This window comes from Myotis daubentonii, chromosome 3 (genome assembly GCF_963259705.1).
Source record: "Myotis daubentonii chromosome 3, mMyoDau2.1, whole genome shotgun sequence".
In the NCBI taxonomy this organism is placed as follows: domain Eukaryota; kingdom Metazoa; phylum Chordata; class Mammalia; order Chiroptera; family Vespertilionidae; genus Myotis; species Myotis daubentonii.
The window spans coordinates 175855393-175868612 of NC_081842.1; the positions used below are offsets into that span (position 1 = coordinate 175855393).

Consider the following 13220-nt stretch of genomic DNA (forward strand, 5'->3'; position numbering starts at 1 on the left):
TATGAATACTGGGGTCCCCAAGTGATGTGGCGCGTAGGGGTGTGGAGCCCAACCACAGTTTTTTTTGTTTGTTTTTTTAAGTTGAGAGACTTATTTCTTAAAGTTAAACCATGGATTTTTAACCCAGAATAAATGGGTTTCTAAGAAGGAATTCTGGAAACTATAAAACCAACTGTAATTTATCAAAATTATACTTATCGGTGTTTTTCTGGGGAAAGGGTCTACACTTCATTAGGTCTTCATAATAGAGAAAAAATTTATTACTCGAAAGAATATCTGAATTGCTACGTTTGTTGGTGGCCACAGGCAAGTCACCTAATCTCCTTACCCACAACCTGCCTCATCTGTGAATTGGTGGCGGTACTTCCATACTTTGCCTGGTTCTTTTGAAGATTAAAGAGAAAACTACATAAATAAGTCTAACACTGTGCCAGGCACAACTGAGGAATTCAGTTAATAATAGCTATGAATTTCTTTTATGTCCTTTGATAATATATTAATAAACCATCAGCAGCTTCTGATGGAAAACCTTCAGGGATGGAAAATTCCGCTTCCACAGGGAAGCTCATTCCGGCTTGGCATAGTTCGGCTGTTTGGGAAGTTCTTTGTAATGAGCTGATGGACTCGCTGCAGCTGCTGCCCACTGATCTCTGGGCTGGTTCTCTTCTGCGGCTATAGAAAAGGCTTGTAATCACTTCCCCAAAGGATAATGCCTTAAAAGTGCTCATTTTTCAGCAGGAAGAAGAAAGGCAGACTGTAAAATTTGAGAGATGTTTGATCTGTGCCTTGAGCTAGGTGGCAGTAAAAAGTCTTAACATATAAGTAGAATTTGCAAATACATAAAGTAAAAAAATGTGATTCTATACTTTAAAAAATAATTGCTTACAGGTTTTCAGTTAAACTGAATTTGGTTATTTGTAAGTTTTTTTTCCATATACCTATTTGTTTTTACTTAGGTTTTTAGCATATGATTTTGGAGGACTTTTCAAAGGTATTTTCTTTGGCAAGATTTGACATATCGCATATTTTCTGTAAGCTCTAGTAATCCCAAGTTTCTTAAACATAAAAGTAATTAACATAGCAATAATGTAAATTTTAGTAGCACAAAAGTATAAAAGCACACAGACATGAGGATTAGGACTTAAACAAGAAAATACTCAATAGCAACAAAGGACACAAATTTGACAGAAGTTTATAGTTTTTAAGAGAAGTGAAACTCAAAATACAAGGAATACTAAAGGTTATAAAATGACAAGTTCTCTCATTTCACATTTTTGTTTATGACATCATGTAAGACATGGTGCAAGTGTGTTTTGGGGCATGCCCCACTTTTAAACACCTGCTTGGCATGTTGGTACCAGGAGATGTACAGAGGGTACTTCCACACACCTTGCACCGAAGCGGTGACACAGTTGTGGGTTGACTTCTAGGTTGTAAGCCATGTTATACTAGTATATAAGTTCCTGTCCAGTAAGAAAGGGTGGGATTTCATTGCAATCACCTCCTTTTCTTCTGGAACCTGTTTATAATGCACACCATCCCAGTAGAGCAAAACCTAAGTGAAAGTTACTTACGTTGTCGGTTGAGCACTCCATTGCCTTCTGAGGATCTGCCACCGCATCTTCCTGAAAGTGTAAGATACAAGCAGTTAGCGGCACTGTAGGGCTCAAGTGTTCTTTCTAATTTCGGGTGTCAAGTACGATTTAACAGGGCTTTGTTCTCCTACAAAAATGAGCAACACACCGTGCATAAAAGTTCTATACATCCATCTGGACTAAGTCTTGGAAATAAACACAAACTTGTCATTTCCAAATGCGTTCACCCTTTCAGATCTATCAGGCAGTAAGCCTATCAGATATCCTTGGTGGTTATGTCGACCAGTTTTTTTCTTATTCTGTCACACCAGTAACCCATATATTTGTATTTATACTCAATATTAAACCCTTTCAGAGCTCAAATCTTGATATTAGAACCCGACCCCCTAAGATATTTGATTAGAGGCAAAAAAAAAAAATTCATTAAAGATACTGAGAGATACAAAGATAAGTTAGTCCTAAACCCCATGCAAGAGTGCAGAGTACAGACTTAGGAGAGAAGCAAACTATCATAACTGACTAGTGTCCCGGTGCACAAAATTTGTGCGGGAGGGGAGGGGGGGACCCTGAGCCCAGCCTGCACCCTCTCCAATTGGACATCCCTCTCGCAATCTGGGACTGCTGGTTTCTAACCGCTCACCTGCCTGCCTGCCTGCCTCATCACCCCTAACTGCCCTCCCCTGCCAGCCTGATCTAGCCCCAACTGCCCTCCCCTGCTGGCCTGATTGCCCCTAACCCCCTGCTGACCTGATCTCACCCCCAATTGCCCTCCCCTGCCAGCCTAATCACCCCTAACTGCCTCTGCCTCAGCCCCCACCACCATGGCTTTGTCTGGAAGGAAGTCAGACGTCTGGAAGATGGCCGGTTGACTCAGTCTAATTAGCATATTACCCTTTTATTAGTATAGATGGGAAACCGATGCATAGCTCAAGGGAAATTAATTGAAATAAATGAAGACAATGATAAATTGACAAGGCTGTTTATGTCTGCCTCCCACAATGTCCCATCCTTTTTTACAGGCAAGTGTATGGGGGAAATGTTCATCTGATAGTTTACTCTAAGGCATGGAGCCCTGCACTTGGTCTGGACAGGGCAGGGAACACGAAGAGAGACTGATCTGGATAGGAGAGAGGATGGGTTTATTCTGGCCCTTGGCAAATATCTAAGAGAAACCTAGATGGCAGGCAGGCAAGTGATCTGAAGATGAGAAGCATAACTTCTAGGTGGGAGGATAGGAGTCTGTGACCCTAGTTCCCCAACTTAAGAGTTCTGCAACTGTGAGCAGGTTATATCTGACCTTTGAGAGCCTCAGCTTCCTCATTGAAAAAATAGGGGAAAATTGGATGCTAAAAGGATTAAATGGAGCAATACAAGAAAAACAGTTAGCATGGCATTTGGCAATTAACAAATATTTAATAGAGATGCTAATGATGATAATAAATGGAATCAACCTATGATAAATCCATGTTCCTAACTCTACTATAGGGTTGCTGCAAACAATTACTCAGACAGGACACTTTCTCCTTTGGGGAATGCTGATAAGATGAGAAAGTCAGAGCTCTGAAAAGCATCTGGTCCAACACACTGTCCCATTGCTTCTACTGATTACACTTGAACCTCTGGGCCAAAGGATGGAGCTGGTACACGATAGCAATGATAATAACAATGACAGTTAAGACTAATTGAGCCCTGACCGTGGCCGCTGAGCTCGAATGCTACGCATTTCAGGTGTGGATGTCTACCACAAGCCTGTGTGTTAGGGACTATTATCATCCTTTTTTTTAGAGCTGATGTAATTGAGGCACAGAAAGGCTAAGGTATTTGCTGAGCCAGAGCTTAACCCAGACACATCCTGCTCCAGAGCTCCTGCCCTAAACCAAGGGGTAAATCCACATGAGAAATGGAAAGTGCTGCTCACCTCCGCCCAAGCACACAAGTGTCTTAGGACCCAGCCTCCACACAGTGATTCCATTTTTGATTTGACATTAGGTCAGAACAAGTCATGCTGTTATTTTGCGCCTGCGCAGTAACAGACATAAATGGCACTAGCCACTGCAGTGACCTTAGGTGAGTCACTTTCTTTGTGTTTAAACATAAATTTAGAACTTGCTGATCTTCCAATTACTTCATCAAGGGAGCTCTTGGCACCTTCAAAGCTGAGGTCCTGGGACATGCTGAGGTGTTGGCTTTGCACAAGGGAGCCGTAAGTAAGAAGACTGAGGAAGCAGTGTGGAGAGATCATCCCTTCGCGAAACAAACGGATCGGCCCGTTCTGTGTGCATTACGTGATAACCCTCAGCACAGTACGGTGAGCTCCTGAAAGAAAATGCTTTGTGGGCCAGGCAAATTACTCTGATCAAGAGAAGCAGCTTCAGATGGGTGGACATAAAAGGCAACACTGGGAATAGTCTACATAATTACATAATCATGGGAGCATAATCATCATCACCGAAGCTCACTGACTTCTGTCCCAAAGCTGGTAATCAAAACGCCCTGTCTATCTGGCCACAGTAATTGGTCCAGGCTGAGCCACACAAGAACATCCTGTGGTTTTTCCAAAGTGGACCCTGGGGAAGCGAGTCAGCCCCTTTCTGGCAGACGGGCTGAGGAGCGGTGGCAGCCACGCTCACACCAGGCTGAGGATGCAGGCTTGCAGCAGAACAGACTCCAGCAGACACACAGAGACTTGTCTGGCAGCACCGGCCTCTGGTTCCCACCGCCCCTGAGGCTGTCAACACTGCCCTTGCTGCGGTCAAGTAAAAAGAACCTGTAGCCTACCAGTAAATTTCCTCTTTTGTCTAAAAGGTCAAGTTGTGAGTTTATTTCTTGTAACCAAGAGACTGCTGATGAAAATGAAATGGACCCCAGAAAAGATGCATCAGGAGAAGACACTCGCAGGGACCAGGCCTAAGGGAGCTAAATGTAGATGAATGAAGTGCACTGAGTATAAGACAGCAAACTAGACAGAGTGCTCAGCCTCAAAATATTCAAATTTAACAATTTTAAAAAAACCTGCTTATCAGATGAACAACAAACACAAATGGTCTACTGTTGATTTAGGTCCTTGGACTTCTACTTTGTAGCCTCTGAATACACTAGAAAGAAGACAACAACCTTTGCTTGGGTCAGTCCCAACTTAATTTCTAAGCATTCATCTAACCACCCGGATTAGGTGGAAGTCCATTAGCAAAAGCTCCCACAGCACCATAACTTCCCCTCCAATAGCATCATCAGCATGAGGACTTATCTAGAGTTTGATTCAAATCCTGCAGTGACCTGCATTACTTGACTGTCTCCGTGCCTCAGTTTCTTACCTATAAAGTAAGGCTAGAGACAGTCACCTACATATGAATTAATACATTTAGATGGATGCCTTCTGGAGTAAATGCTACGGAAGCATCAGCTGCCATTATCCCCGGCAGTTCTGAAAGGTCCCTCAAGGTAAGACCTGTGTGTGCTGCTCACTGGGATTTGACCCGCAGCCAGCACAGTGCCCGGGGCACAACAGGCCTTCAATACACACTTGCCTAAGTTCTGCTCCCTTTGAAAGATAAAATAATCAGCATAGGTTTTAGATGAGAGGATCTTAAAATTATGTCAGCAAATAAGGCTTCCCCAGGGAAGTGAAAACCTTACAGACTCAAAGAGCAGTGGCTGGGCACCACTATTTCTAAGAAGCTCTGGATCCAGGGGACAGGGCACTGGAGACGGGTAAGAAAGTCTGAGATCTGGGCTCTGAGCTGGCATTTTCCTCCTCTGGGCCCTTGGTGCTAATTAATTAGGACAGTAAGGTGGCTTTCTCAATTTAGAAAAATCTGATAAGCAATAGTTTCCTTCTCGGCAAGTTGAATTTCAAGTTGAATAACAAGTCTCCAGAGTGGCTGGGAGTGAAAGTAAGGTAGGGAACATCAAAGGTGTGAATCTATGTTTAAAATATACACCTATCGTTCTGCTGTGTTTCAGTTCATGAGATTACCTTACCTGCTCCCCTTGCTCTCTATGTTATCTTTTAAAAGTATATATATTTGTATTGATTTCAGAGAGGAAGGGAGAGGGAGAGATAGAAACATCAGTGATGAGATGCTCAACCACTGAGGACAGGGGCTGGGCTCTATGTTATCTGCATTTATAATGCAGAGGGGAAGATAATGGAAGAAAAAGTCAAAAGCTTTTCTCTCATGACTTTTTGTAAAGGAAGTAGACTTGACTGTACTAGTAAATCTACTATCTTTTTTATGACCAGGAAAACGAAATTTATCATCTAGGCAAATCTCAAGTGATTTTCAGAAATACAAGATATGAAGTACAATGAGCTGTGAAAAATACGGCATATCTGAATGGACTTGAACTCAGCCACTGGCAATTTGCATACTGTCGCAAAGAAGAGGCCAATGCTGACTCAGACACATTCTCTCCTGCTCCTTACGGGAACTTCCTACACTCTTGCTATAAATGCAGTTTTCCTACTGGATCTGAAACAGAAAATAAGTATCACACAGTGATGTCTGCTTGCAAGAATCCCGAAGCTCTTGATGGAGTGCCAATGGGAGGTAATAATGGATTTTGAGCACACAGTTCAGGGCCTTGTTTTAAAAACAAGCAGATATACACCCGAGAATTCCAGCCTGGAAGGCCTAATAAGAATACTATGATCATCAGAAATGCATTTTAAATTATTTTTCCAAACCTGGAAACCAGCATTTTAAAAATATTTAGGAATAATTTTTAAGCAGTCAAAATGATAAAGTGAACCTGTATCAGACATCACATGGCATATTATTTTTTGTCAGGTAAATGAGGTAATATTTTAAAGTGCCTACTATAGTGATAGGTCCATAATGATTAGCTATTAAATAATACTGCAAACTGTTTTCCAAGCTGGCTGTACCACTTTCCTACCAGCAAGATATGAGAGCTCCAATTTCTCCACATCCTTGATAGCACTTGTTATTATCTGTCTTTTTTATTATAGCCATTCTAGGATGTGCATTTCTCGAATGGTTAATGAGGTTGAGTCTCTATTCATGTATTTATTGGCCATTTGTATATCTTTGGAGAATGCCTCTCCGAGAGGCAGTAGTGCAGAGTTAATGAAAGTGCGACCCCCCAGCCTGGATCCAAGCATCACTGAATGATTATTTAGGCCATTTATTTAACATTTTGGAACTCAGAGAAAAAGAAGCCCATATTTCTTTTTAGAACTTGAAGTATAACCCTGCAAGTGCTAGGCTGCCAAACACAAAGGTAGGTTATGAGCAAAGGCATGGGAGTCCGACCAAACGGGACCCATCTCCAGGTCTACAACATCCTCTGGCAAGTTAGTTACCATGTGTAAAAGAAAGTTTGCTCATGTGTAAAAGAAAGTTTTCTTCATCTACATTACGAGGATCAGGAAATGCCTAGTACCCAGAAGTTCAATAACACTAAATAAAATACTGAACATTAGAGCACAGAAAGAGAAGTTCTCCAAAACTGCCTCTCTCCTAATACTCTAGTCCCTGGGTGAGTCTGAGTATATTTTCCTATGAACCAATGAAATAAAATCAACTTATCTTTCTATACTTATAGGATTAATTCAGCACAGTCTTATGCTTAAAGATACCCAATATTAAAAAAAAAATCTTATAAGAGAGATTGCTTCGTTAGTTCCAGACAGCATAGTTCAAGTGTGAAGAAGGTGGGAGAATATGTATGTTAGTCTTTGGAGTGAATGAATCGCTCACTATATGGAATGGCTCAGATGAAGATTCCTAGAGAAGCAAACGTTAACAGTTGGTCCGCTCCGAAGTGGCACAAACATAAATAATACATCGTTAAAGAGAACATTCCATGAAAACCGCCCAGGATTCTCACCAGTTTGGAGCTTTCACTTTCAGGCACTTGTTTAGTACCAACTCCGTCTTCCTCACTACTAACAGGTTCGGGGCTGCTCTGGTCCTAGAGGACATTGAAAAGAAAAATGGCACCGATGTCATTCTTTACTCACAGTGACCTGAACTGTACAGATGCTCAATCATAGTTGCTTGATTTATTATCGCAGTGGGTACTGTTTTCTCTCCAAGGCATTCCTATTTTCTTTCTTTCCAGTAGAAGGGCATCTTGGCCAGCCACCCGCCCCCCCTCCCCCCATCCCTACGTTCTGTTCCAAGAGGCCTGACTGCCTTAAGGTTAATCCCATTCATTTGCCAATGATTTTGTGAGAATAGGCATATGTTCTAGTTCTAGTCAATGAGACACAAACAGAGGTCTGCTGGAGATTTCTGGAAAAGTCCTTCTTGATCTTAAAAGAACCAAAGTCCCGGTGCATCCCAAATAAACAGAAAGCAGGAAGCTCAAAATGTCATGGCCAGCCATCCCACAAGCAAGAGGGAACCAGTCTTGGGATGAAGCTGGCATTATGAATGACAACAAAAACAGAGATGAAAAGAACTGGTTCCCTGGTGGAAAGAACTGGGCCACTAGATCGAGCAAACCTGAAGCCCGGCCTTATCCTCAGCTGTCTTCTAAGAGCTAATAAGTTTACTTCTTGTTTTACCCTCTTAGAGTTAGCTATTTGTTCCTCCAGCCTAACTTTCTGAGATGTTTATTTTCTGCACAAGACTAAACTGTTTGAGAAAAAAGACTGTATTTATCTTATTTCTGCAACTCAAGTACCTAAGCACCCTGCCTGGCACATGGAAACATTTGACAAATACTGGTTAAAACAATGGATGAATTGAGTACTTGTTTTCTTGATGATTTTTTCTGCAGACTACTGAAAATACTTATTTAACAAAAATGAGACATCTGGTAATAATAAGACCCATTAAAATTCCAAAACACATTAGGGATCTTCTCAACTGAATTATGACATTAAATGTTATAGTTAATTAACTAGAAGTTTCTTTACTTTTTAAGGGCACATAAGGATAATAAATGGAGTATCTGCTTGTGTTTATCTAGATTTTTATTTTAAAATATCACCATTCTGGGATTACTACACATTCTAATGGGATTGTTTTTAGAGAAAATAGTTTTGATTTGGGGACAGTCTACCTCACTTATAACTTAAGAAATGCAAATTAGAGCAGATATAGCATTCTTTCATCTATCAAATGGACAAGAGAACAGAAAAACATTCAGTATTGATAATGCAGAAACAGGAATTTTTACACACCATTGAAAGACTATAAATTAGGGCATTCTTTTCATATGTAACAAATATATTATAGAAGGGAAAATATCTGTAAGCATATAGAACACATTTTTAAAAATTGCTAACTCTGAGGGGTAGCATTAGGGATTAGGAAATGTTGCATTAGTTATTTCTGTACAGTTTGATTATAGAAGAATTAGTGTGTTTTATTACATATCTTTAAAAAAAAATAAAGGAGAGTTATGAGAAATGAGCTAAAAGAAAAAGAAAAGAAAAAAAAGAAAAGTCCAAGAAAGAAAGTAGCACAGACATTAGAATTGGTGAGATCTGGATTCAAATTTTAACTTTGCTACTTAGAATTATATGATTTGCTGCATTCCTTTCAAATCTGAGTACTTGTTTTTAAGGTACAGATAAAAATACCAAATTAAAAATACTACCCTGTTGGGTTGCCTTGAAGTTTAATGGATAAACATGTAAAAGTTCTATTAGCACAGCACCCAGTATAGTTGATCTTTTTTTCTAGCTTTTATTGAGACAGGTTCTTAATCCATGCCCTGTCGCCTTATATGAGTATAGGAAAGAAAGCATTTAAAAAATGAAAGGAATCTTTAACTTTATTCTTCTCAGTAATATATTTTCTTGGTTTTAGAAAATGAACACTATAATGGGGGAGAAAACAGTCGCTTAATGCTTCAACTTAGAAAATTTAAGAAAACATGGGCAAAGCAGTCTAGGTTGCAAATGGTCTATGAATTTTTTTTTTTTGAATGCAGTACCTTTTTAAAAAATGTTTTCATTGATTTTAGAGATAGAGCCAGAGAGAGAAAGAGAAACATTAATGGTTGCCTTCTGCACACCCCCCACTGAGGATTAAGCCCACAACCTGGGATTGAACCCATGACCCTCTGGGATATAGGGCGATGCTTAACCAACTGAGCCACACTGGCCAGCGAAACCTATGTTTTCTTTATGATTTGAATAAAAACAAAAGAGAATACCCTTTACATCTTACAAAGCTCTGTCTCAAATGCTACTTACTCAATAAATCCTTTCCTTCTTAGCTGAAAACATCGCTTCTTCCTCTAACTCATCTAATATTTCACCTGAACTTAAGACATGTGACATTGTCTCATTTGTAACTTAATTAAGTGTGTACAGAATTGAACTCCCCCAATGAAACTGAAAGATTCTGAATTCAAAATCTGTGCCTCATTCATTTCCTTTGCTTGATGCATTTTAAAATTCATCTTAGGTCTATCACATTTCAAAGTCAATGTTCTTTTTTTTTTTTTTTTTGATTCAATGTTTTTTTTACCTGTAACATGAGCCCTTCCTAAAGCTTTACCAGTTTAGTTTGAAATGGCTCCATAGAGGGGTTTAAAGTCAAACTACAGATGGAGAGGAGAGTCAGGTAAAAAGAAAGTTCCAACTGAGAGAGGTTTGCAGTAGAGCATTTAGGTTTTTAGGAGAGCTAAAGTTTATAAAAGAGTTTCATGCTTTAATGAGGCACAGAACAAAACAACATGGGTTCTGCTCTGAGAACAGAATGGCTCATATGTGTTAAGGAGCCTTCAAAATACCCCCCTGACCAGGAGCTTAGAAAACAGGAATCAGTCAGAGATGGGAAGGGGAAAATAGGTCAGCTAGCATGATTTCCAAAACATGATTGGATCACGGTGGTGAGAAGGCCATCTGGCTGATGGATGGCGGCCCACTGACACCTAAGATGATTCAGCTAATCCTCATGGCTGTGTATTCCTTCCTCTCTTGTGATCTCCAAACCACCTGTCCAACACTGCCTGTTCAGCCGAGGCTGCTCAAGGAGAATGACCTTTCCCCAAGAAGGTCATGGTCATTAGATTCCACGATGCATTATGCTTTATAGACAAATGAAAAGAAACGGCAAGGCTCGTGATTACACATTTAACACAGCCTTTACCCTCTCTCCCCAAATAAATAAGTAAAACAAAAAGACTGATGAGAAATTCTATTCAATCCCCACTGAGAAGTCTCTTGCAAATATTCAGGGTCATTCTAAAATTCCTCCCTTGGGCTCCTCCAAAAAATCTCCATTTTTTTGGAGGGGCGATGATAAATTTTTATTTTTAATACTAATTCATTTTTTCATGCCAACTATTTGACTATAGTTTTCTCCAACTAGACAATGAGAACCCTGACAGCAGCAATTTATGTTAAATTTGAGAGTAGGCTATTAATAAGAGTTAAATTAGGTAAAGATGTTATCATAGACTGGGAAAACACCTCTGATCAGATAAATGTTCCATAGTGTGGTTCCCTACCATCTTCTCTCATTTAACACAACAAAAGAGTGTATTAGTACATACAACTGTTTTCCTTTTAAGATTTTGCTAAGCAAAAGCAAAAGAAAAAAACCTGCAACTATACACCCCTAATATAATTCAAAGTTCTTTTTTTAAAAAATAAAACAAATGTTGGTTTAAATTTTCTCATCTCCATATTTCCTAAATCCAATGTTCTCTTCAAAAAACCACAAAATGACTTATTTGTCTCATTGCCAGCCTAAATTCACAAATATTTCTTTCTGAAATTGTTTACTAGATATGACAGTTTGAATTTCTTTCTTCTACCCACCAATCAGGAGCATTCCTTCTAGGCTGCTCAGAATTCCAGAAAGGCAGTGTACACTTAAGATACAATGGAAATTATACTAATGACACTTGCTAGGTAACCAGCCTCTCCATTCTTTATCAGGCCTGCTCCATTTCACTTAGTACTCAAAAAAAGCACAACTTTCTGAGAAGAAGGGAAAGTAAAAAGTTTTTGCTTCTATAAAGATATAGAAGCCTGCCTCATCAAAGAACGGAATAAATATCGTACGACCTGAGAATGCTTCGTCCTCAGTGCCTCTTAGAGACACCACAGCAGTGGCTTCCTATTTGGGTTTCTCTCTTCAAGACATCTTTGACGTTGCTATTAGGCTCCTTTACCTGAAGTAGAGCCCTGATCAGACCAGTTCATTGTTCAACATGCCTACAACAGTTCCAAGTGCCTATTGCATAAAATTCAAACCTTCTGAGATTTAAGATCAAGCCTCTCTCATTTGACCTCAATTTATTTTTCCAACCCCAATTTCTTTTACTCCCTTTCATGAGCCCTTATACTTTCTCCCATTTAACACCCTGAATTCTTTTTTTTTTAGTTCTGTGTTTTTATTTGTGCTATTCTCACATTCTTATCCAACCCTATTCATATTCATATTTTTAAAAAAATATATTTTATTGATTTTTTACAGAGAGGAAGGGAGAGAGATAGAGAGTTAGAAACATCGATGAGAGAGAAACATCGATCAGCTGCCTCCTGCACATCTCCCACTGGGGATGTGCCCGCAACCCAGGTACATGCCCTTGACCGGAATCGAACCTGGGACCTTTCAGTCTGCAAGCCGACGCTCCATCCACTGAGCCAAACCGGTTTCGGCTCATATTCATATTTTAAAATACAATCTATTGATCAGAAATAGCTTTTCTCCTATCAGGAAATGCCATTCATTTTCTGTGAACTCCTCCTACAGCTTTATCTCTGAGGGCATCTTGTTTTAGTAACACACATGTTTTACTATAAGACTCTAAGTCGGTGGTTCTCAACCTTGGCTGCACATTAGAATCACCTGGGAATCTTATTATAATCCTGATTTCTGGGCCTCATTCTCCGGAAATTCTGTTTCTTTGTTATGGGGTGGGGCCACAACATTAGTAACAAAAAAAACCCACAGAATTTCCGGAGGATGAGGCCCAGAAATCAGGATTTTAAAAAGATTCCCAGGTGATTCTAATGTGCAGCCAAGGTTGAGAACCACTGCTCTAAGTTCTTTGAGGGTAGAGACTATTTGCAATTAATCTTTGTATGCTGTACAAAGTAGATAGTTGGTAAATAGCAGCAGAATGAATTGAATCAATAAGAAGTACTCAACACTGAAATAAGGCATCAAGGATACAGCAGAAAAGCCAAAATATGGTTCCTGCAATTCAATTACCCCATAAATATTTATTAAGCAGGTACTAGGTGCTAGGCACTGAGGACTAAATGATCAAGAAGACAAAAAGCTTCATCCTTCAAAAGCATACAGTTTAGAGTGATGCTTACAATCCTACTTTTTATTTATTTTATTTTTTTATTTTTATTTTTTTAAATATATTTTTATTGATTTTTTACAGAGAGGAAGGGAGAGAGATAGAGAGTCAGAAACATCGATGAGAGAGAAACATCGATCAGCCGCCTCCTGCACATCCCCCACCGGGGATGTGCCCGCAACCCAGGTACATGCCCTTGACCGGAATCGAACCTGGGACCCCTCAGTCCGCAGGCCGACGCTCTATCCACCAAGCCAAACCGGTTTCGGCCAATCCTACTTTTTAAAAAAAGATTTAAAAGTTGATTTTTAGAGAGAGAGAAAGGGAGAGGGAGAGGAAGAAACATCGATGTGAGGGTCAAATATCGGTCAGCTG

General features: G+C 39.8%; 1 protein-coding gene across 14 annotated transcripts in view; it reads right to left on the reverse strand.

Moving 5' to 3' along the window:
• The window catches only part of PATJ (PATJ crumbs cell polarity complex component), a 305718-nt gene that overhangs the window by 74687 nt on the left and 217811 nt on the right, over positions 1 to 13220 (reverse strand). For 13 of the 14 annotated variants that reach the window (XR_009451968.1, XR_009451967.1, XM_059689351.1 and 10 more), the window contains 2 exons: positions 7449 to 7532; positions 1575 to 1625 (listed from right to left, as the gene is read on the reverse strand). Coding sequence is in view for 12 of the 14 variants with exons in the window: in XM_059689351.1 (XP_059545334.1) it covers positions 1575 to 1625; positions 7449 to 7532 (135 nt within the window). In the remaining 2 variants the exon portion in view is untranslated. The remainder of the gene's footprint in view (positions 1 to 1574; positions 1626 to 7448; positions 7533 to 13220) is intronic. The other variant, XM_059689343.1, reaches the window with a different exon arrangement.